Source organism: Babjeviella inositovora (assembly GCF_001661335.1).
Source record: "Babjeviella inositovora NRRL Y-12698 unplaced genomic scaffold BABINscaffold_3, whole genome shotgun sequence".
NCBI classification, from domain to species: Eukaryota; Fungi; Ascomycota; class Pichiomycetes; order Serinales; genus Babjeviella; species Babjeviella inositovora.
In genome coordinates, this window is record NW_017566840.1 from 1,075,268 (window position 1) to 1,094,857 (window position 19,590).

General features: G+C 47.3%; 10 protein-coding genes and 1 non-coding gene across 11 annotated transcripts; 4 read left to right on the plus strand and 7 right to left on the minus strand.

Moving 5' to 3' along the window:
- Window positions 1–199: 199 nt before the first annotated feature.
- On the minus strand, window positions 200–1,123 carry BABINDRAFT_7156 (aldo/keto reductase; the record flags this gene model as incomplete). The annotated part of the gene is made up of 1 exon (XM_019132574.1): window positions 200–1,123. One exon carries the CDS (start codon window positions 1,121–1,123, stop codon window positions 200–202), a length of 924 nt encoding a protein of 307 aa, XP_018986681.1.
- A 693-nt stretch (window positions 1,124–1,816) lies between these two features.
- ALP1 (Alp1p) lies at window positions 1,817–3,436 on the minus strand (the record flags this gene model as incomplete). Its single annotated transcript, XM_019130775.1, has 2 exons — window positions 1,817–3,340; window positions 3,392–3,436. 2 exons carry the CDS (start codon window positions 3,434–3,436, stop codon window positions 1,817–1,819), a joined length of 1,569 nt encoding a protein of 522 aa, XP_018986682.1.
- A 1,385-nt stretch (window positions 3,437–4,821) lies between these two features.
- On the minus strand, window positions 4,822–6,710 carry BABINDRAFT_160710 (uncharacterized protein; the record flags this gene model as incomplete). Its single annotated transcript, XM_019128399.1, has 1 exon — window positions 4,822–6,710. A coding segment is annotated over exon 1 (1,490 nt), but the record flags the coding sequence as incomplete, so codon positions are not given.
- Window positions 6,711–7,807: 1,097 nt separating this feature from the next.
- On the plus strand, window positions 7,808–7,881 carry BABINDRAFT_t120. Its single transcript has one exon. It is a non-coding gene; the product is annotated as a tRNA-Ile (tRNA).
- Window positions 7,882–7,972: 91 nt separating this feature from the next.
- Window positions 7,973–8,368, plus strand: BABINDRAFT_123439 (uncharacterized protein). Its single transcript, XM_019126954.1, has one exon. The coding sequence runs from the start codon at window positions 8,015–8,017 to the stop codon at window positions 8,288–8,290; it is 276 nt and encodes a 91-aa protein (XP_018986684.1). The 5' UTR covers window positions 7,973–8,014; the 3' UTR covers window positions 8,291–8,368.
- A 560-nt stretch (window positions 8,369–8,928) lies between these two features.
- On the plus strand, window positions 8,929–9,367 carry BABINDRAFT_160711 (uncharacterized protein). The gene has a single exon (XM_019128400.1). It carries the CDS (start codon window positions 9,058–9,060, stop codon window positions 9,343–9,345), a length of 288 nt encoding a protein of 95 aa, XP_018986685.1. The 5' UTR covers window positions 8,929–9,057; the 3' UTR covers window positions 9,346–9,367.
- A 249-nt stretch (window positions 9,368–9,616) lies between these two features.
- Window positions 9,617–11,311, minus strand: MET3 (sulfate adenylyltransferase). The gene has a single exon (XM_019128401.1). It carries the CDS (start codon window positions 11,295–11,297, stop codon window positions 9,654–9,656), a length of 1,644 nt encoding a protein of 547 aa, XP_018986686.1. The 5' UTR covers window positions 11,298–11,311; the 3' UTR covers window positions 9,617–9,653.
- A 513-nt stretch (window positions 11,312–11,824) lies between these two features.
- On the minus strand, window positions 11,825–13,983 carry BABINDRAFT_160713 (uncharacterized protein). The gene has a single exon (XM_019128402.1). It carries the CDS (start codon window positions 13,788–13,790, stop codon window positions 12,237–12,239), a length of 1,554 nt encoding a protein of 517 aa, XP_018986687.1. The 5' UTR covers window positions 13,791–13,983; the 3' UTR covers window positions 11,825–12,236.
- Window positions 13,984–14,686: 703 nt separating this feature from the next.
- BABINDRAFT_123465 (uncharacterized protein) lies at window positions 14,687–15,962 on the minus strand. Its single transcript, XM_019126955.1, has one exon. The coding sequence runs from the start codon at window positions 15,912–15,914 to the stop codon at window positions 15,003–15,005; it is 912 nt and encodes a 303-aa protein (XP_018986688.1). The 5' UTR covers window positions 15,915–15,962; the 3' UTR covers window positions 14,687–15,002.
- A 496-nt stretch (window positions 15,963–16,458) lies between these two features.
- Window positions 16,459–17,208, plus strand: BABINDRAFT_160714 (uncharacterized protein). The gene has a single exon (XM_019128403.1). It carries the CDS (start codon window positions 16,475–16,477, stop codon window positions 16,826–16,828), a length of 354 nt encoding a protein of 117 aa, XP_018986689.1. The 5' UTR covers window positions 16,459–16,474; the 3' UTR covers window positions 16,829–17,208.
- A 563-nt stretch (window positions 17,209–17,771) lies between these two features.
- BABINDRAFT_166044 (uncharacterized protein) lies at window positions 17,772–19,313 on the minus strand (the record flags this gene model as incomplete). The annotated part of the gene is made up of 1 exon (XM_019130387.1): window positions 17,772–19,313. The coding sequence occupies one exon, from the start codon at window positions 19,311–19,313 to the stop codon at window positions 17,772–17,774; it is 1,542 nt and encodes a 513-aa protein (XP_018986690.1).
- Window positions 19,314–19,590: the final 277 nt, after the last annotated feature.

The following is a 19,590-nucleotide window of genomic DNA, read 5'->3' on the forward strand; positions in this document are numbered from 1 at the left end:
GTTTTACCCTTGGATAGTGCTCTTAATAAAAAATATATTAACGTTTAGACTATAACAGGATTGACATTCTACCAGGGCTCCTCAGCAACTGGTACAATATACCTATGTTAAACAAGGCCAAGAGATAAAAAAGAAAAAAAAACGGCAATGAACCAAACTTGCCCCCCCCCCCCCTCCCCAGTTAGCCCTCAAAATAGCGTTACTTAGTATCAAATTTGGAGTACTCTTCGTTCCAGTATAAACGCAATGTCTTCTGGCTCCCTAACCTGGAGATCTCATCGACCTCTTCTTGGGTCAACTCAAAGTCAAAGATGTCCAAGATTTCTGTCAACCTTTCCGTTTTCCCAGTGGTGGTGATAGGCAAAATACCTCTTTGAATTACCCATCTCAAGAGCACCTGGGTGTCGGACTTGCCATACTTCTTGGACAAAGCAGCCACGGCTGGGTCGATTGGGCCCGGGCCTTTGTACAATGGAGCAAGCGGGGAGTAAGCGGTTACCAAAATGTTATTCTTCTGCGAGAATTCGACAATCCCCGGGGTCTGATTCTGCAAGTAAGCGTTGAACTCTATCTGGTTAACCTGCGGAGCCAGCTTGGCCACCTGGAGAATTTCCTTTAATGGCTCCACTCCAAAGTTTGAGACCCCAATGTTCTTGACCAAACCGAGGTCCTTGGCCTGCTCCAAGTACTGCCATGCTTCCTGAAGAGAGAAACCGTGAGCCTCCTTCTTAATCCACGGAGAATGGAGGAGGTACAAGTCAAAGTACTCTACCCCGACCTCCTTGAGCTGTTCCTTGATAGCACTCAAGGGGTTGTCTGCTTTAGATCTGAAGCTGTAGGCAGAGGTACCAGAAAAATACTTGTTAGTGATCCATAAGTCCGAGCGGGGTTTCCCAGCTTTGATCGCTTCAGCGATGGCAGCGCCGAGTTCTCCGTCGGTGCCGTAGATCTCTGCCCCGTCAATATGGGTAAGCCCAGCGTCAATTGCCTGGGTGATGGTCTTGACCAACGAGTGGTTGAACGATTTTTCGCCACCCTTGAACCATTTGGTACCTACCCCATAGGCAACGGCTGGGATCTTGTCACCCGTGACAGGGAGAGTAAACGTTTTGGAAAGGGTCATAAGGAAAAAGGTTATGGAATTAGTAAAGTAGAGATTAGGAAGTTAAGGAGTATTTTGATAGAGAGGATAAATTCTTGAAGCAGTCTATGGCAGGAAAGCAGGGGTTTATATAGGGTTTATCTGTGCATGCACGGCCTCGGATGTAAACGTTTACCCGGATTACTAATGGTATTTGAGGTTAGTAATTGTGGCGGTACACACTGTGGAAATTACAGTGGCAACCACGACGGCAAATTGTGAATACTAATAGATGAACTTTAAAAGTAGGGGTTGGCAATGTGAATATCTGCATGGTTGCAATCGTGATTACTCGGAGATATCTGCGTGGTGTAGGGCAAAAAACTGCTATCAGATACCCAAAGCATTAAAATAGAGTTTAGACTGTGCATCAAATTCTAGCCTATGGCACTATTACTAGTTGTATGACGGGGTGTTTAGAAGCTGGGATGGACAGTTTAACGAGCTGTGACAATGGAGTTTCTCATTTTCATGTAGCAGGTACTGGTAAGTTCTGTGGTTTAGCTTGCACACTGTCTAAGTCAAGAGGACCCTGGAATTCCGTCCAAATCCCAAGAGTGCATGGCGAAAAGCAGTACTGCGATTATGTAGATCGTGTAAAGTAGGTGAAAATGTCCAAGAAAACGTGTAGTATGATAATGCTGATAATGCTAAAAGAAATGTAATAAAACCCAATTAAACAATAAAGGAGAGAATCTCTCTTCTCCACTTCGGCCAGCCCTTCAAATTACTCAACTCCTCATTCTCCAACTTCTCATCTTCTGTTTCTATGTATTTGTCGGTCTCCAAGTCCATGTCCTCCAACTTGACATACTTGGTGCGCTTGATAAGCTTCCAGCCGAGATACATAACTGGCATGACCCCCAATTCGATGTAGTTTGAGAAGAAATTAGAAACGTTCCACGGAGCAAAGGAGCTCCACCCTTGGATCAAGATGATAACGGTGGTGCCAATAACCACAACGTAGTTACCCCATGGGTTGGCCCAGCTCTTGAACTTCAACAAGTGGGTCTTCCCTTGGAGATCCATAGCCTTGCGGAATCTGAAGGAGGTAAGACCGATGGACCACCAAGCGAGCTGGTTAGAAACACCAACCAAGTTCTGCAACCAAGACCAGAGAGTACCCGCACCGATGAACGAGGCACCGAAGCACAAGCCGGAGACAGCGGAGGTAGCGGCTAACGCCACGTACGGAACCTTGTTCTTTGACAACGTGGTGAACACCTTTGGAGCGTAACCCTGGGCCCCCAAACTGTACAACAAACGGGTACCGGCGTACATGGCGTGGTTACCGGCAGAGATTAAAGAGGTGAAAATGACCGCATTGATGAACGAGCCAGCAGCCTTGGACCCTGCCATCTGAAACACAATCGTGAACGGAGAAGTAGCGGAGTTTTTGGTTTCCAAGCCTTTATAGTTGTATGGGACGTTGATACCAATGATCAAGACGGAAAGGAGGTAGAAGAACAAGATTCTCCAGAAAACCATCTTGACGACCTTAGGCATGACTCTGGAGGGGTTCTTGGTTTCACCCGCGGTGATGGCAATGGATTCGGTTCCACCGTAGGCGAAGGCAGCGGAAACAAAGACCTTGGCGAAACCCTTGAACCCATCGACAAACGGAGCATCCCCGATGTACCAGTAGTGGAAACCGATGTATTGATTGCTGGTGTTGGCACCGCAGTTGACGACAATACCCAAAATAATAAAGATAATGATAGTCACCACCTTCAAGATCGCCAACCAGTATTCGAACTCACCGTAGACGCGAACACTGACCAGGTTCAAACCAACCAAAACAGCCCAGAAAATAAGCGAAATGGCCCATGGGTGCCAGTCGGTCCAGTACTTCATAATCAACTGAAGTGCTGTCAAGTCAGAGGCAACACTGACCGCGTCATTGAACCAGTAGTTCCATGTTAAGGCAAACCCAAAGGCCTCGTCGACGTATCTGGTGGCGAACGAACAGAAAGAGCCGGCAATAGGCGTGTAGGTGGACATTTCACCGAGCGAGAGCATGGTGAAATACACTATGACGGCAATGATTGCGTAACAGATCAAAAGAGAGGCCGGGCCGGAGCTGGCAAGCGCCTTACCCGTGGATAAGAACAAACCAGACCCGATACAGCCGGCGATACAGATCAAGTTGACCTGGCGGGCAGACAAGCTTCTGGCTAAGTGGTCTTCCTTGATGAGGGGCTGGGTTTCGAGTTCGTATGACTCCGACAAACTCGAGGGCTGTTCCTCCACGTTGAGCGCGTGAGATTTGTAGGCTGAATCTTTTGCACTAGACATGCTGTATATTGAAGAGGCGGAAAAAAGTCAGTTGAGAGAGAGCTTTGCTAAAGTAGAAATAGCTCGGAGGTATTCACCTGATATATACGCAAGTCACAAATGCACTAAGTCTTAACACCGACTTGAAAATAATCCATAGGGAAAACGCCTTATATAAGTCTTTTTTTTTCCGGAACAATGTCTCGGCATGGCGCAAATGCCTGACAGGCTGAAGTCGGACCGTGAAAAGTACTGTCGTTGTGGTTATTCCCTGTCGGTTTGACAGCCTCATGCAGCTATTAGTAAGGTAAAAATATATGCCGAATTGTACAATTTCACGTGACTTTTTCGGCGCATGATAAGATGGAGGTGCGTCTCAGCTAAGGCCGAGATACAAGACGAATGTTGGTAAGTGGGTGGCATCAGGTCGGTTTAATATGTCCGATATAGAAGTAGTCTGAAGTAGCTACAAAGCCTGGAGATGGCTAAGAAATATGGGAATAACTAGGGAAAGCGATTTCCGATGGAATTTTAATCAAAAATCATGATTCCTCTGATATGGCTAGTTTCATCTGTACAGGGCTACAAAACGGCGTTTAGTCATTGGGCGGGGAGTGGAAGCATTTAGAGGTAGCCACTAGCAACGATTATAGTATGGCATTTTAAAGTTGAGTCATTTACCGATGCACGTGAGGTGAGTTAATCCAGCTAGCGGCGCTATCTTACACACCCCGAATGAAGCTTATCGCTACTCGTCAAAACAGCATAATCGTGCGATCCTGAGGCAATTAAGTGCGATGGTTTCTTTTGAGAGCGTGGCTAGCCTGAACTGTGGTTAGTCTGAAACGCAGTTAGAAGCAGCTTATGCTTCTCCGGCGCCACAATTATCATTCTAAAATGGCAGACCAAAGACTAAGGACGGGATGCAGGAACGGCGAAAATTGCTCCACACTTTAAGTTTAATGCATAGAAGCATTTTTGGCATTCTTAGTTCTTCTTCGGCGATTAGTCGCAAGGAGGGGGTACATGGGGCTCTGACAAAATAATTGGTATGCCGGCCAAGCACAGCTTCACGGTATACTATGTGGTGGGCACTATTGGGTGATGGATGGCTAAATCCAGAATGGGGGTTACCAGGTTTCTGGCGAGAAATGGGTCTGGCAGTATCTCCCTGAGGGTTTACCAAGATCGAGCCCTAAGCGATGTAAGCTCTAACGATTCACGCTTTATCGTGCCAGTGCCATAGAGAGAAAGGTCTGTCAGGAATATCTCCTCTCGGGTATCGTACTCTTGGAAAGCTTCCATGTATCATTACTGCATGCGATCACGCCTTGGAAGACACAAACCAAGAAGTTATCAAACGACAACGCTAAAAACATGTGATATGTAAAGTTATGCTGATAGGGGACAGGGGAAAGATGTTTATATTGGGGGATTACTCTAAATTATATTTATTTACCATTTTACGCGTACTTTGCTAATAAATATAAATCCGGTGCAAATACATCTGGTAAATACATCTGGTAAAACATCTGGTGAATCTAGGCATTGCTCCGGATATTTCCAAACATCTCGAGCGCGCCACCGTAGTGGCCAAGAATGCCGAACAATACAAACAAGTGCCACAAATTGTGTGATGACAAGTAGTAGTCGACCCACCAGAGCGAGCGGAAGGAGTGCGCGTGAGGCATTTTGATCAACTTTTTGTTAAAAAACTTATCCACATCGTGCTCACTCAACGCAAACACCTCTGTTGGGTCGCTGTAGCTCTCCACAGGAATTACGAGCGTCTCAAGTTCGTTCAAATACTCCATTTCCTCGCAGACGTCATTCTCCTCCTGTCTCTTCAATGCTGCCTCGGTGAAAATCGTGTAGTCGGATCTCCACCTTTCAGGGATTAAGCAGCCGTAGAACACCACGCCCAAGAGATACATGGCAAAGCTCTTGACCAACGGAGCGTAGTAGATTAAGGAATGAACCACACCTCGGTAGAACATTAAACATATCGCGGCGCAGACGCCCAAGCCAGCTAAAGAGACGTAGAAGCCGATACGCAACGGGCGGCTCTCGGGCTTGTCAAAGTACGGGGTCCAGTTGAAAACAAGCCCAAATACCCCGCAAAGTACAGAGAAAGTCATGAAGATTGTGCGGATGATAGGGAAGTAATACAACGCGGCGTGCTCGGTCGTGATGATCGAGGCGGTGATCAAGATGGTGATCCCCGTGTAGTCCACGCACGCGCAGTTGCTGCGGAACGTGAGCTGGGACGCACTGGCAAAGGTGTGCCAGAAAACAGAGGATACGAGGCAGATCATCGCAGCTACAAGAAAGTTGTAGAAGACGAGGTTATCCCAGAGAGAGTTGGTCTGGAAAACGGCAGTGGACGGAAAGTGCCACACGGAGACCCAGAGCATAATTCCAAAACCAACCAAATGTGTCCAGATGTTGATCGTTTCGTTGTGCAAACAAACCATGGATTTGCAGGCGGAGGTTTTTGTGTCGTTAAAGCGATAGCCGTCGACGATGTACTTGTTTTCACGCCACGGGAGGGGTAACTCATAGTAGTTTAGGTAGCGGGTCTGTGCCCACCGGATGCAATTCTCGAGGTTGTAGTTCACGCTCTGGGGGTCTCTTCTGCTCTGGATGGCGGCGATTTCGTTATTCACCAAGTTAATCTTGTGGTTCTCATTGTTCATGAGACTGTCGAGCTGGGAAATCTTGGCATCCAAGAAGTTCAACCCCATGAGGATCTTGACGTTGAGCGAAGACGACGCCTGGGAGGGAAAGAGTGAGCCATAATGGTCGTCTAAAACCTTGGAAAGCGCCTCGATACGCAAAGAAGCCGGACCGATGATCGACCGTTTCACAGAGTTTAACGTTTCGTAAAAGTCTTCCAAACTGGCCATGCTTTCATCCCGGACTTCCGTCTTTGCCGTGGAATCCCCGTTCGATTTAAAGTAGTTTTCAAATGTGTTCATCCGCGTCTCCAAGAGCTCGAGAAACGAGTCGAGCTTCTCGAGAATCGTCTCCTCCACTGTCGCATCCTTCTCAGCGGGCGTCTCGGGGTACGTGTAGCCCGTCTGCACCTTTTCCATTAACATCACATCCGCAGCAGTGAGCTGCGGTCTAGACCCGTCACTCACCCGGCTCCGCGGTTTCTCGCTTCCAATTTCCACAGAAGTCGACACAGCTTCCATATTAACGATGTTGCTCGGTTATTGGATGGTATGGATTGTTGAGGTATATGTTTAACAGCAAAGTAGGTGTAGCACGAGGGTGGATAGGACGAATGTGTGGGGGCTAGTTTTTGTTTGATATTTGAGTTTTTGCGATACCGGCGGTTAAGGAACGTTTCTTTTGCTAATCACAAAAATTCGCGCTCGGCTCCAGAAATTTTCGCAGTGTCCGCATTGGGAAAGATTCCGGGGAGACGGCGCCAAGAATTGGTGGGAAAACCATTCTGAACGCTTAATAAATAGTTTTGAAAGGGGTAGAATACCGCTCAGGAATACTATATAGAGATAACGCTCAGGATATCCCTCGGGATAGTGCTCAGGGACTTTTAAAGATAAAAGGCTATAAAGGTATATGGGGACAAGTGCACGTGGTACCACAGAAATCCGTGGAGGAAGATGCAGGAGAAGTTGCTAACGGAAGGGCCAAAAAGGTGTAGCATCAAGGGGGTTCCTTAGCTAATCAAATATAAATATCTTTGCCTTGTTGGATAGTATGTGCGGTGATATTGCTATTCCAGATGTGCTGTTTACCACGCCAACATTACTGTTTTGAACGAAGTGTTGGACGAGGCCAAACGAGATAACGTCGAGTTGTAAGAAATAACGACAGAGATCACACTATTTGGTCGATTGTCTAATCATTGGTTAGCAAATATATTGGTTCTATAAATCTTACCGAGCTGGTTATACAAACGTTCCTTTTTTACGGAGTTTCTCCGTATTGGCATTCCGGTTAGAATCAAAATGTAGAATTTTCAGGTACCTTTCCACGACAGTGCGGTAATTTTGTATCGACTGCGGACTCACATTTCTCAAATAGAAGTGGTTTATTATTATATGCTAGCTAACCGAGGTATAGAGACCGCCTAAACGTATTAGGGTCCCAGCGCCTGTTGGGGTTCCAGTCAGGGGGCTGTAATAGGTTATTAATTCACAAGTTGCTATCACAATCTTCCACAAAAATATAGTTCTTAGCTAAATACGTATTCTATCCACCGGAAACTACCTCTTTATATACCCCTCCGGACTTGAGTCACCACGGTGGTTCAATTCATCAGAGTAGCAACCTCAATGTAATCTCGTAAAATGCAACGTCAATGCAATCTCGTAAAATGCCACATCGATATAGTTTCTAACTCCGGCTCCTCTCAGTCATGGTCCCTTGGCCCAGTTGGTTAAGGCATCGTGCTAATAACGCGGGGATCAGCAGTTCGATCCTGCTAGGGACCATACTTTTTGATTTCACACCGGAAGGACACTAAATATAGCCGGAGCATGGATGGGCGTAGGCTATCGTATACCCGCAGAAGGGTTTGGTGCTATTCTATAATATCCGGCTGCAAGGTAGAATCCTCCTAGTTCAATGATGTTCAAAGTTTTGTTGGGTAGCTTGGCATACACATATGGAATTTATATCCAAAATTTAGTGAAAATGCTGTTTGAAAGCTACTCGATTTTATCTGAAACTGCACTAAACAAGACAAACACAGAGTTATATTGCAAATATTGGTTCATTCGCTTGGCTATTCCCTATACGGGTTGCCTTAAAGCTGGGCGCGCATACTGGAATGCTTGGTACCTGCGCCAAACGGCATTCTGGTTTGATGAATGTGTCACACGAAACTCCCACGATCGATAGTATAAGGCCTCGAAGTTACTCCGCTCATAGATGGTACATATCTGGAAGCTGATAGAATGGAGGGGAGTCACAAGCGCAAGTACAAAAATAATATGAATGCATCGATATATGCCGTATACCAATGCCTAATAGTTTTCATTTTTTTTTTTTTCATTTAGGAAAGGACCCTCAACTAGCTGTTTACAACAACAGGCGTATACATCTGTAAACTAACACTTCCCTATGGCAACCGAGCCTGTAATGCACCTGTTAATGTCCCTATTTGGAGCATTGCTTCAAAAGAATACTCTCGTGTAGGAAGCAGGAATGGAAATAACCAACTTTCCAAGTGTATGTGTGTATCCTAGCACGGATAAAGGTGACAAAGGCTCTAAAACTCATCTACAGTGTCCTGTGTGTGGGGTTATCAGCTCCCAGACCTTACAAAAAGGGTATTGCTACAGATAATCTAATGGTTTTCAAGAAATAGCAAGGGAAAGCAGGATGAGAACAGTAAATGGCCAGCTGAGTCATTAGTCCCAAAAGGGTCAAACCCGCTGTACACGCTGTGCATCGTGCATTTGCCGACGGGTTCAAGTTGTCAGCATGAACTAGACGGCCACATCTCTACTATCCATAGAATCTACTTAAAGAGAAGCGATCTAGACTCGTGAAGTAGTGAAATGGACATGTTTGACCGTTCAACATATTTATGACAGTCTATTCCAGTGGGAACATATTAGCCCTAGACGACGCATTCCCAAACAAGAGCCAGCTCAGCTGAGAACATGTCACCTATTTGGAATACCTTTCCAGCAATACGGGTCTGTGAATATCGTGAAAAGGTATATATACTGGGTATATCTCCATTTCTTTCCCTATATTTCCCTGAATCATCACCAAAAATGAAGTTCTCCGCCCTTGCTGCTATCTCTGCCTTCTTGGCCACTTCTGCTATCACAAACCCAGTCGTTGTTGGCACGCCAGTTGCCCATGCTGCCCCAGTCGCCGAAGCTATTCCTGCTGCCGAACCGGATGCAAGAAAGCGTAAAGGTCTCCACTTTAAATTTTGGTAAGCCGTATACACGTCAATCCTGAATCCGGTCAGCCCTGTGACATTCAAGGCGACCGTTAGTTTCTGGAAGGGTGCCCGATGCAAAAGGTTTACCAGACGTATAACTAGATTATATACTTCTAAATTGTACTACATTTTATTTCTATCAACCTCGATGTAAGCTCCGGAAAACGTCTCAGCACAACGTAGACGCAAATATACAGCCAATCTGGTTGTATTCACATACACCTTCAAGCTCGATAACTTAAATTCGAAATAAAAATCTCGTTACTCAGATTCTCCCTTATCGTTTTATTCTCTATATATATTCTAAAATTTGAAGAAACCCTGCTCTTCCAAGTAGAGAACAATCTTTTGCACGGCAACCAAGGCACCGTGCTTCAACAAGTCAACCTTGATGTCAGCATCCTGTGGGGCCTGGTAGGCAGCGACGTCGGCTCTCTCACTGGCGTAGTGGCCCTTTCTGTCATCCAACTTGGCCTGCTCCAATGGGGTTTCCAAGGAAACCACGATAAAGGCACCGGCCTTGGAGACGATCTTCTTGGCCTCCGCGAGCTGTTGCGCGGATGGTGCAATGCTTGCATCGGCAACAATGACACCGGCACCCGATCTGGTTAATTCGTGGGCCACAAATGGAGTGGCAGCCTGTGGAACGTTGGTGCCGTCCAAAACGGTAATGTTACGGGAACCGGCAAACTGGTTTAAGGTGGCTTGCAAGGCGTTGGCCAAGGCATCGACCCCGCTGTTTGGCAAGCCGGTGAGGTACAAGGTGAACCCCTGCGACGGTCTAGGAGGGTGGGACTCGCGCAAAACCTTGACAACCGCTGGGTAGGAGAACCATTCTGGAATGGCAGTCCCGTCTCTCAATCTCTTTCTCAACTCAGTACCAGAGATGTTCAAGGTCTTGGTGCCCTCGGCAACGGTGTCAATTGGAGCGTACCGGTCCTCGTCTGGGAGGTAGGTGACCATTCTGAACGGAACAACCTCGATCCCCAACTCCTCCTTGTACTCTTCCACCATGTCCTGGGCGTCGTACGGACCGTAGAAGTCGACCCCCTTGGAGTTGGAACCAGGGCCTGCATGGTCTCTACCCACAATGAAGTGCGAGGCACCGTAGTTCTTTCTGATAATCGCATGCCACACCGCCTCCCTATCACCACCCATTCTCATGGCTAATGGCAACAACGAGAGTTGAGCCATCCCGTTCGGGTATCTCTTGATGAGCTCCTGGTACACCCTGACCCTAGTGTGGTGGTCGATGTCGCCCGGCTTGGTCAAGCCAACTACCGGGTGGATCAACACGTTCGCGGTGTGCTCTCTGGCGGCTCTGACGGTCAACTCTCTGTGGGCTCTGTGCATCGGGTTTCTCGTCTGGAACGCCACAACTCTGTCCCAGCCTCTCTGGTCAAACTCCGATCTCATCTGCGCCGGAGTACGTCTCAAGCCGGTGTAATCGTAGTGGGTTGGCAACTGAATCGCCTCCAAAGCACCACCGACATAGACGTCGCCCGCGGTCTCCACCAAGTACTTAACAGCTGGGTGCTCTGGGTCGCCTCTAAACACCTTGACGGCTTCGTTTTCCTTGTTTGGCGTGTAAATATCCTCGATGGTGAGGATCGCAAGCGCCTTGTCGTCTCTCAAGTCTCTTAACACGACTCTCTCACCTGGCTGGTACTGCGCCGCCTGTTCCTTGGAGAGATCCAAGGTGATTGGCATGGACCAAACATGGCCGGACGCCAATCTCAAGTTCTCCACCACCCCGTTGTAGTCCTTTTCGGTCAAGAACCCGGTAAGCGGCGAGAAACCACCGTTGAGGATCAACTCCAAGTCACACAACTGTCTGTCCGTCAAGATGAGCGACTTGAGCGAGCCAACTTCGGCAAGCAACTGCTGCTTGATTGGCGCATCGCGCGCGACCAAGTCTTGGAGAACACCACCGTGGGGAATAGGCATTATAAATATAGGGATTAGGAATAGGGAAGAAAAACAAAAGAGAGGTCGATTTAAGGAAATCCCCGATTTATATTCCGGGACGAGTGAAAAATTCTGAGGCTAACGCATGCCGCCACGTACATGCATGCGATTGTGTGTTGTCACGTGCTATGAGCAACATCGCGGTTGTGGCCGGAACCAATCACGTGACATGGATGAGTCAGCAGCGGGCTGAGCGTTTAACAATGTTGGTAGTCCTACTCTGTTTGGTGGGGTTTACAGAGTTGTGCTTGGTGGGTTAAGTCTGTTTTGCTCGCCGTTGAGAAAGTCCTAGCTGCCGGAGTACCGGCGTTGAGCGCTGATCGAGAATGCTATCAGCATCACGTGCTGTCTCTGGAACGCTATCAAAATCCTGCAGTATACCTCAAGTGTGGAGGTGGACCGCTTTGAACGATTGCTAAGCCTGGTTAGCCACTGTGGCACAACTCAGAGTCATGCATATGTCTCCACAGGTTTGAAGGGTTCAGGCCAGACGGTGACATTTTTCTGGGATTGGCATGGAGCTTTTTTATGGCTGCCTGTGATATCGGTCCTGTGAGCCACAATGATCCACCATAAGCTTGGCAGAACTCGCGGACGAGCTTTAAGAGCTGGCGGGATTTAGCAACGCTTACTTGGTGTTCTTGGCGAATAGATACACTTTGAGGCTATTTGAAATGGTGTGTAAAATCTCCACAGTAAATGGCAGATATACCTATTAATTATATATCTTTAACACGTGCGAAGAGCCGTGAATTAAACCCCGCTCAAGCCATGTGCCGGCGGCTTAGCGACAGACACTGACCTCCAGGTAGGCAGGCTGGCCTACTGGGTATAATAGCCATGTCTCTAAGGGGTTCCAATTAGATCAATAAAGCATTAATAATACAATATATAATTAGCCAGGGACAAATACGGCTCTCAGTATACCCGCTGATCTAAAGCAGACATGTCGTAACCAGGTGGTGGCTCTTCGGACCCCTCCCGACTGTGTTTGGGTGTGATGTACGACGGATCCCAGATAGTAAGCCCGGGCTCGGCGGCAGTATAGCTACCCGTGCGATGGTGAAATGCCTCAATACCCATACCGATGGGACTGCCAGATGGGACTTCGGTGAGCGGGATATTCTCAGGTGTCCGCGGCGTGGTAACAACCTGAGCGGGTCCCACTGCATCGATCCCACTCCACACCTGCACCTTCAGCTCCCACTCTACCGTGTTCTTGTTCAGTGATAGGATGGTTCGCTCTTCCGCAGTGTACCTGAACTCTGCTTTCACACCTAACTGGTAGGATCTGGTGATGTTGTCCACGCTGAAACTCGGAACCACGCCGTGATACCTTCTTTTGATAGCCAGCCCGCACAGAGAGCTGTAAACCTCACGGGGAATCATGACTTCATAGATGGCTGGATTGTATGATGATGGGGTAGCATCGGCAAGGTCGAACGAATGAGACCCATTATACGCCCCGATGAGCCAATGGGTTAAGCCCTCATGTGCGTGTTTTGTCCCCACCGTCAATTGCGTGAGACCTGTCAACCTAATCTCTATATTGGACAAGAAAAACAACCCCAATCCCGAAGACTCGCCATTAGCCAACCGAAACGATTTTGGCACCCTTTTTGTAGTGACGTAAATGTCGTAGTTGTCTGCGTACTCGGAAAGGAGTCCGGGCAACCCATTAAACCGCAATTGCATATTAATCACGATATTCCTGGTATGAAGCGGGTATTCTTGGTTGATATCCCTCCGTGCAATAATCGACCCCTTGGAAAACATGGATCCCGCAAGCGAGAGGGCGGATCTGGGCACCTCCAACCTCTTGTAGTCACCCTCGTTATGTTTGTCTGGAACCATCAAAGGGGCTTTCCCCACAAAGGTGTGAAGTCTGCTCAACGTTAACTGTCCGACATTTACCGGTCTTGTTACGTCGACGGGAGCAAAATTGAAGGCTAGAAACTTCCGTGTGTTCGTATTGAGTAGCCCCTTTCGGTACACTACCGCCTTGACGTAGTAGCTGACCTCTACTTCTCCTTGCCTATCGCTGCCCTGACGGAAACTCACTCGGGCTAGGGTAGGAGGTAAGGAGTAGGTAATGTGGTTAGGATCATACAGCCCGTAGCTATCGGTCCCGTAGGGGATGGCAAACTCGAACGGGTAGACATGCTTCCCTGGGGTCAAGGTGAATTGTGTGGTGGGGGATGAAACACAACGTACGTTTTGAGGCGGGAAGACCACGAGGGTTTGGTACATCAACTTGTGTTCCGACATCACCGTTCGGGCTTTGGTAACGATTAGGCCATCGGAAGTTACCTCTTTCACCGGCTGCCTTATTTTGCAGTTCGAGACCCCTTCAAGCTTCAAATCGATGTGATCAACCGTGATATCGGAGGTGTTGTGGACAATCACCACGCCCGTAATGGGCTCGTTGGTATAGTGTGTTTTCGCTAGCTTGATTTTTATTTTAATTCCCATTGTGAAGTAGTTTTTGTTGAGTGCCACTTTTGAAATGGCCCTGAGAAAGACCCCAGTTTATATAGAGAGGGTCACTCCCGCGGCCAATTTCTCTTGATCGGATGTAGTATTAGTTGAGATACCATAATTACATTAAGATGAGAAATGTAAACTAGTTGGCGCCGATGGTGGAGGCATGTGGCGAGGATCTAGCAATCAGCAAAACTCGGAATTACGGAAGAGTGTCAGCACTGAGGAAATTAGATTAACATTCAAAATTTAGATGCATGTGATGCATATGAAGATGCAATGAGCTGAGAATCGATATTAGCGATGCCACGCAAATGGTGTCATGGCGTGCGAAAGATTACAACTTTAGCACGCATGAGTCAGAGCCTATCCGATAAGGATGGCCGGAGGGTCCAATGAATTCTAATCGAGTTTGATTTGCACTAGTTGCGTGGATGACCATAGCCCCGAACCTATAATTTAGCTCTTGATCGTTAATGCTAGATAGGCAGTTAAACAAGGGTGATAAGGGTGTCATGCAGGAAAACGTATATGACGTATTTTCCGATGTGCCTTTCGGACAGGGTTGCATATCCGTAGTCGATGGTTGACAGATTTCTGATTGAATCCCTTGCACTAAACTGTTGATAAGCCCTTGAGAACACCCCACAAACACGGCGCCAACGACTCCGAACCAAAGCCTCGGCTATCCGCGGAAGGCTGCATGGAACTCCCGTCACCGTGACTCTCGTAGAGTGCAGTACAACCGTGTAAGGCAGGACTTTGCGTGGCAAAAGGAATGGGTCTGATTCACGTAATTTATTGGCATGCAGAGGGTAGAGTATGCGTTTTGAATATTAATTACCCAACACGTTTATTATCTTTAATGGGTGAAGTTGGTCACACTGTACGTCTGTTTGTATAAGCAGGTCATAGCGGGGTGTGCGTGGGATGGATGCCACTCCAGTCCGAGTCTAACTATTACATCTGAATTATCTTTCGCTGGAGGGGAGACATTGTGGCTGGATAATTTGGCTTCCAAATCTGTCAATGTGCTTCCCCCACATCTCCCAGTGATCTAAGAATATGCCACCTGATTAGTTATCACGTACTTTGATATATTATACGCGAAACAAAAGAGAAACATAAAGTCATAAAAGAGGATCCATTGAAAAAGTATGTAAGGCTACCCCAACACGTTCTGCCATCTGGCATAAAAATACCTTAGATTTTGACAGATCCAAAATTCTGGTGAATCTTTCTAGATACGTGATAATAAGTACCACAGAAAACAACACCCATACATGCAACAAACAAGATCACCACCCAACCCTGGTATCTCAAAAAGTCCTTAACCTCCATCCAGGCACTCCTCCTATACAGGTACGAAGACGGCTTCATTGAGTCAAGATACCCGAAATCATCAAAACTGTACCATAATGGCGTCTCTGGTTGACCACCCATTTCTTCCATTCTTAATCTGTACCATTTCAAATCATCTTCATGGCGTTGTCTGTCTTCCGGTTTGTTAAACAGGCTCACCACCTCCTCTTGGCTTAATTGACTCTCTTCCAAATAAGCCAACAAGAGCTTTTCTCTTTCCGAATGCACCGGGTATGCTTCCTTCACTTCAGATTTCTCGTCGCTGGACGAATCAAATCCATAAAATTTTGGAGGGGCTTCCCACTCGACGAATTTCGGGTTATAACGCAAGACCAGGCCTTCCGGTAACATTAACCACCGTTGCTGCTTGCCGTTGATTTTGTAGTATACGGAAGTGGCGGTGCTTTCTAAGAGGTACAATTCTTCTTGGCTTAGTAAGTATGGTTGTGGGTCGTATTTCGGCCCAATGTAGCCCGATAATGTTGAGTTGATGATGAGGTTGGCATAGCCGGTGGCCATTTGAGCAGCAGTAGCTTCTTCATCGTACGTGTATGCGTTGGCTACCAAGGCCAACACGGAGGTGAAACTTATAATGGATAAAGGATTCATTGTAGGTGGGGAAAAGGGTATACAGACTTGATAATGAGGGATTTGTGTCTGCTTTATATTTAGGCGCAGTGGCAAGTATGCAGCTAGCCCCTTAACCGTATTGCGAACTACGGCGTACGTATGGGGGCTATGGCGCACATGCATAGATCTATTAATAACCTACATATAAGATCTGGCCGTTTTAGTGGTAACGATAAGCCTAGAAATAATTCTGTGGGCCTGTCATCACCTTAAATATATTAATGCCGACGTTGGTTGTTTTAAAGGGGTGGCTATTTACCTGGAACGGTTTAGTTTGAGAGTGACACGCCTGTAGAGCTATACAGGAAACTACACTTTCAATTGGTTGAAGTAGCTTAATCAGAAGCTTGTTCTTGTAATACAAGATGGAAAATGAGTGATTTTGTGGCTCAGCTGCGTATTTATATACTAATCAAGTCTTACGCGAGGTATAGCTTCATCAGCTGGTCTATACAAAAACCGACTGGCCGTCTCCTTGTATATCTAGTTCAGATCTAACGATCAAAGCATGTTCTACTAAAAGGCTTAGCATGTGTTATTACAAAATGAAACAAGCTCGTAAATTGGAGCATGCCCGAAAATTAGGACAAGTTCGTTTTTAGAACAAGTTCGTTTTCTATTTGAGGAGTCAAATCTCCCCTAATAGTTTCTAGTCCTTAGTTAAAAACAATTCAATATCCACCATGCTTCTGAAAACATTCAACTTAATGCTTATCGGCCTTGCCACAGTTAGCGTCATTTTACCGCTATTCACGAGGGGATTGGACAGGGCTACATGTGTTATCGTCGGCGCCGTATTGGCGTATCTAAGTATTATGTTGGCAGGTAACAAACTAAACGTGGTAATATTGTGGGGGGTCACGGGCTTGGGTTCTGCGACTGTATTATGGGATTCTTACAACAGGTTACTTGGTGGAGAAGAAATGACCAACTTTGAGATCGGGTTTCAGATCTACCAACTGACAGTAGCCACGATTGCGATGTTAGTCTTTGCCGTCACTGCGACGGCTAAAAATTCAGCGGGTACTAGTGAATAAACGCGAGGCCCGAGACCAACCAACCACCACGGGAATACAACTGAGCATGCGCTTACGACGAATTACCATGCCTAGCTAAGTGTAGCGTTAGTAGTGGAGCGGCACAGTGATGACGCTATACAGACCCATGCGATCGTGAATTCAGCCGGAGGAAACTTCAGTCTCACATCTGTATATCCTCGTGGCACGTATGCGTTTAATGAAACGGAATTCCATGGTAACTTAACTACCAATGTTGCCAGTCCGGAATACATCGCCGTGTCGTTTTTACCCAGCGTGATTGTTAACCTGATTGCGACTGAGCTAGGTCTTAGAAAGCGTCTCGTTATGCCGAGCGGCTTCACGCCATTTGCTGCAGAAAATTGGGAGGATGTTAATACGGGTATTAAAGTGGGCTGCTGGTTGGAGTCGATTGATACGCTCACCGAAACTCAGAATCAGGAGGTAGCAGGTGAAATAGACTTGTCTATGGATGAAAATGTTGAAATCAGTTCAGCTATATTTCTAATGCTACAAGGCCGTTTGATGTCTGTTTGAAGAACGTCGTACTACGTTGCCGTTGATTCTGTAGTACACGGAAGTGGCGGCGCTTTCTAAGAGGTACAATTCTTCTTGGTTTCATAAGTATGATTGCGGGTCAAAATTTCGGTTCAACATAGCCTGGCATTAAATTGATATCGATAATCCCTATCTTTTAAACAAAAACTCCTAATACTTGCAGCTTCCACGTTACGCAGCATGTTTGCTCCTGTGATGACAGCCTAATCGTATCCTACGCAACGGTTCAACACAATAGGTCTAGTACTAATAAAAAAAAATAAACAGTTGGGCTTCAGAATTTCAGTAACCTTCCATAGCAAACAAGATCGGTACTAATAAAACAAACGCCATTTCTCGCCTCATCTAACCGACGTAGAAAGAACGCGGGCATAAATCTGGCCAACTACTCCATAGATCCCGGATCGGACTCTGGAGGTTCCAAAACTGTGCTGTAAGCTGGTGGCGCGGGCCCCTCGGTAGCCTCCGAGTTCCAAGACTCCAGCTCGCCATACACGATAAGAGACTCGCTTTGAGACTCCTTTCCAACCTTGCCTTTTTCCTGAGAAAATCCCTCATTGTTGAGCCTTCCAGGGAAGGGCCTACGCTCTATCTCAATCTCTTCACTCGGAACCAGGCCATCCAAGCCGAGACCGCTCCAAAGCGTCAAGCGACGGTCCAACGTCACCTTATTCCAGCTTATCAAGCCAAAGAACCAGCCCGTCTCGTTGGCAGTGGCCTTAAACTCAGCCGTCACCTGCAACGTGTACCATCGTCTGATGCTGCAAACGTCAAAACTGGGCACCATGTCAGGGTACAGCGTACGGCTTCCCACCTCTCTGTACAACTCATGGGGAACGAGCACTTCATACACCCCGTGCTCAAGCGGCGATTCCACGGCATCAGCAAGATCAAAGCGGTGCAAGCCCTCAAAGCAAGCAAGCGGCCAGGTGGTGGACCCTTGGTGGGAGCTTTCGCCTGCTTTCACCCACGTTGTCCCGGTTAGTATCATCTTCATCTTGCTCAAAAACACTTGTCCCAAGCCCGAAGACTCACCATTGCTGAGCTTGAACATGGAGGGAGGTAGAGTAGTGGTGACGTACACGGAGAAATTGTCTGCAGATCCGGAGCGTGCTCCAGGCATGTCGATGTACCGCACCTGCAACTGAACCGCAACGTCCTTGATGTGGAGAGAGTACTCGCGTGCTAGCTCCCTGTTGGCGTTCGAGGAAAACATGGTTGTAAAGAGAAACGTTTGGGGCGCCTGCAACTCCTTATACGCCTCTTCTCGCTCGTCAACGGCGACAAGCAACGGCGCCTTTTCTCTGAAAATATGGTCTTTGGCGAGAACTAGACAACTGCCGTCTGTGTCTCTGTCAATATCTACCGGCAAGAAGTCAAAGGTCACTTCCTTCGTGGCGCTTAACTGGAAGAGGCCCTTGCGTTTACAGACCACCTTCACATAGTAGACAATCTCTGCTTCTGCCAGCAGATCGCCCCGCCTGTTCGCCTCAAGTACGGTAGGGGGTAAGGTCGGGGGCAAGAAGCAAGGCTTGTGACCTGAGGTTTTGTGCGCCTTTGCGAGATCAATCTCGCTGGAGTTGTCGTGGGGAATTACGAACCGAAACGGGTACTGGCGACTCCCCGGGGTAAGCGTGAATTGTGTCTTTGGGGAAGACACAGCCCGGATGTTTGCAGGGGGAAACACAACAGTGGTGTGGTACAATAATCGGTGCTCTTCGGTCGAAACCTTGTCTCTGGTGGTATTTTTGTGCTTCTCACGGACCTTGACTTTGGTTTTGGCTACGCCTTCGAGCCTCACCTCGATGTAGTCCACTGAGAAAGAATCAGCGATGGAAACGTGGACGCTGCCGCTAATGGGCTCGCTAGTGTGTTGTCGGCCCGTAAGCCGGCTGCTTTTGTCAAGAATGATCTGTAACTCAACCATAGAGCGAAGGGGAGAGATTTACTGCTTTTGGTGACGTTTGTGCGACAAAAGTAGATGGTGTTTTAGATACGCAAAAGAGTATCCACGGGTTAAAGATTAGCCATGCACGGTGGCGAGATGCGTTCTACAGGATACAAACACTGTAGGCTTTATTGTATCAATGTTAATCGAAATACACGCAAAGATATGGGAATATTTTATGGTGCACGATTGAGAGTGGGATTGTATTCTTTAAACACTCTCGCCTTGGGTTGGTGGATTGCGGTGTAATCCAAAT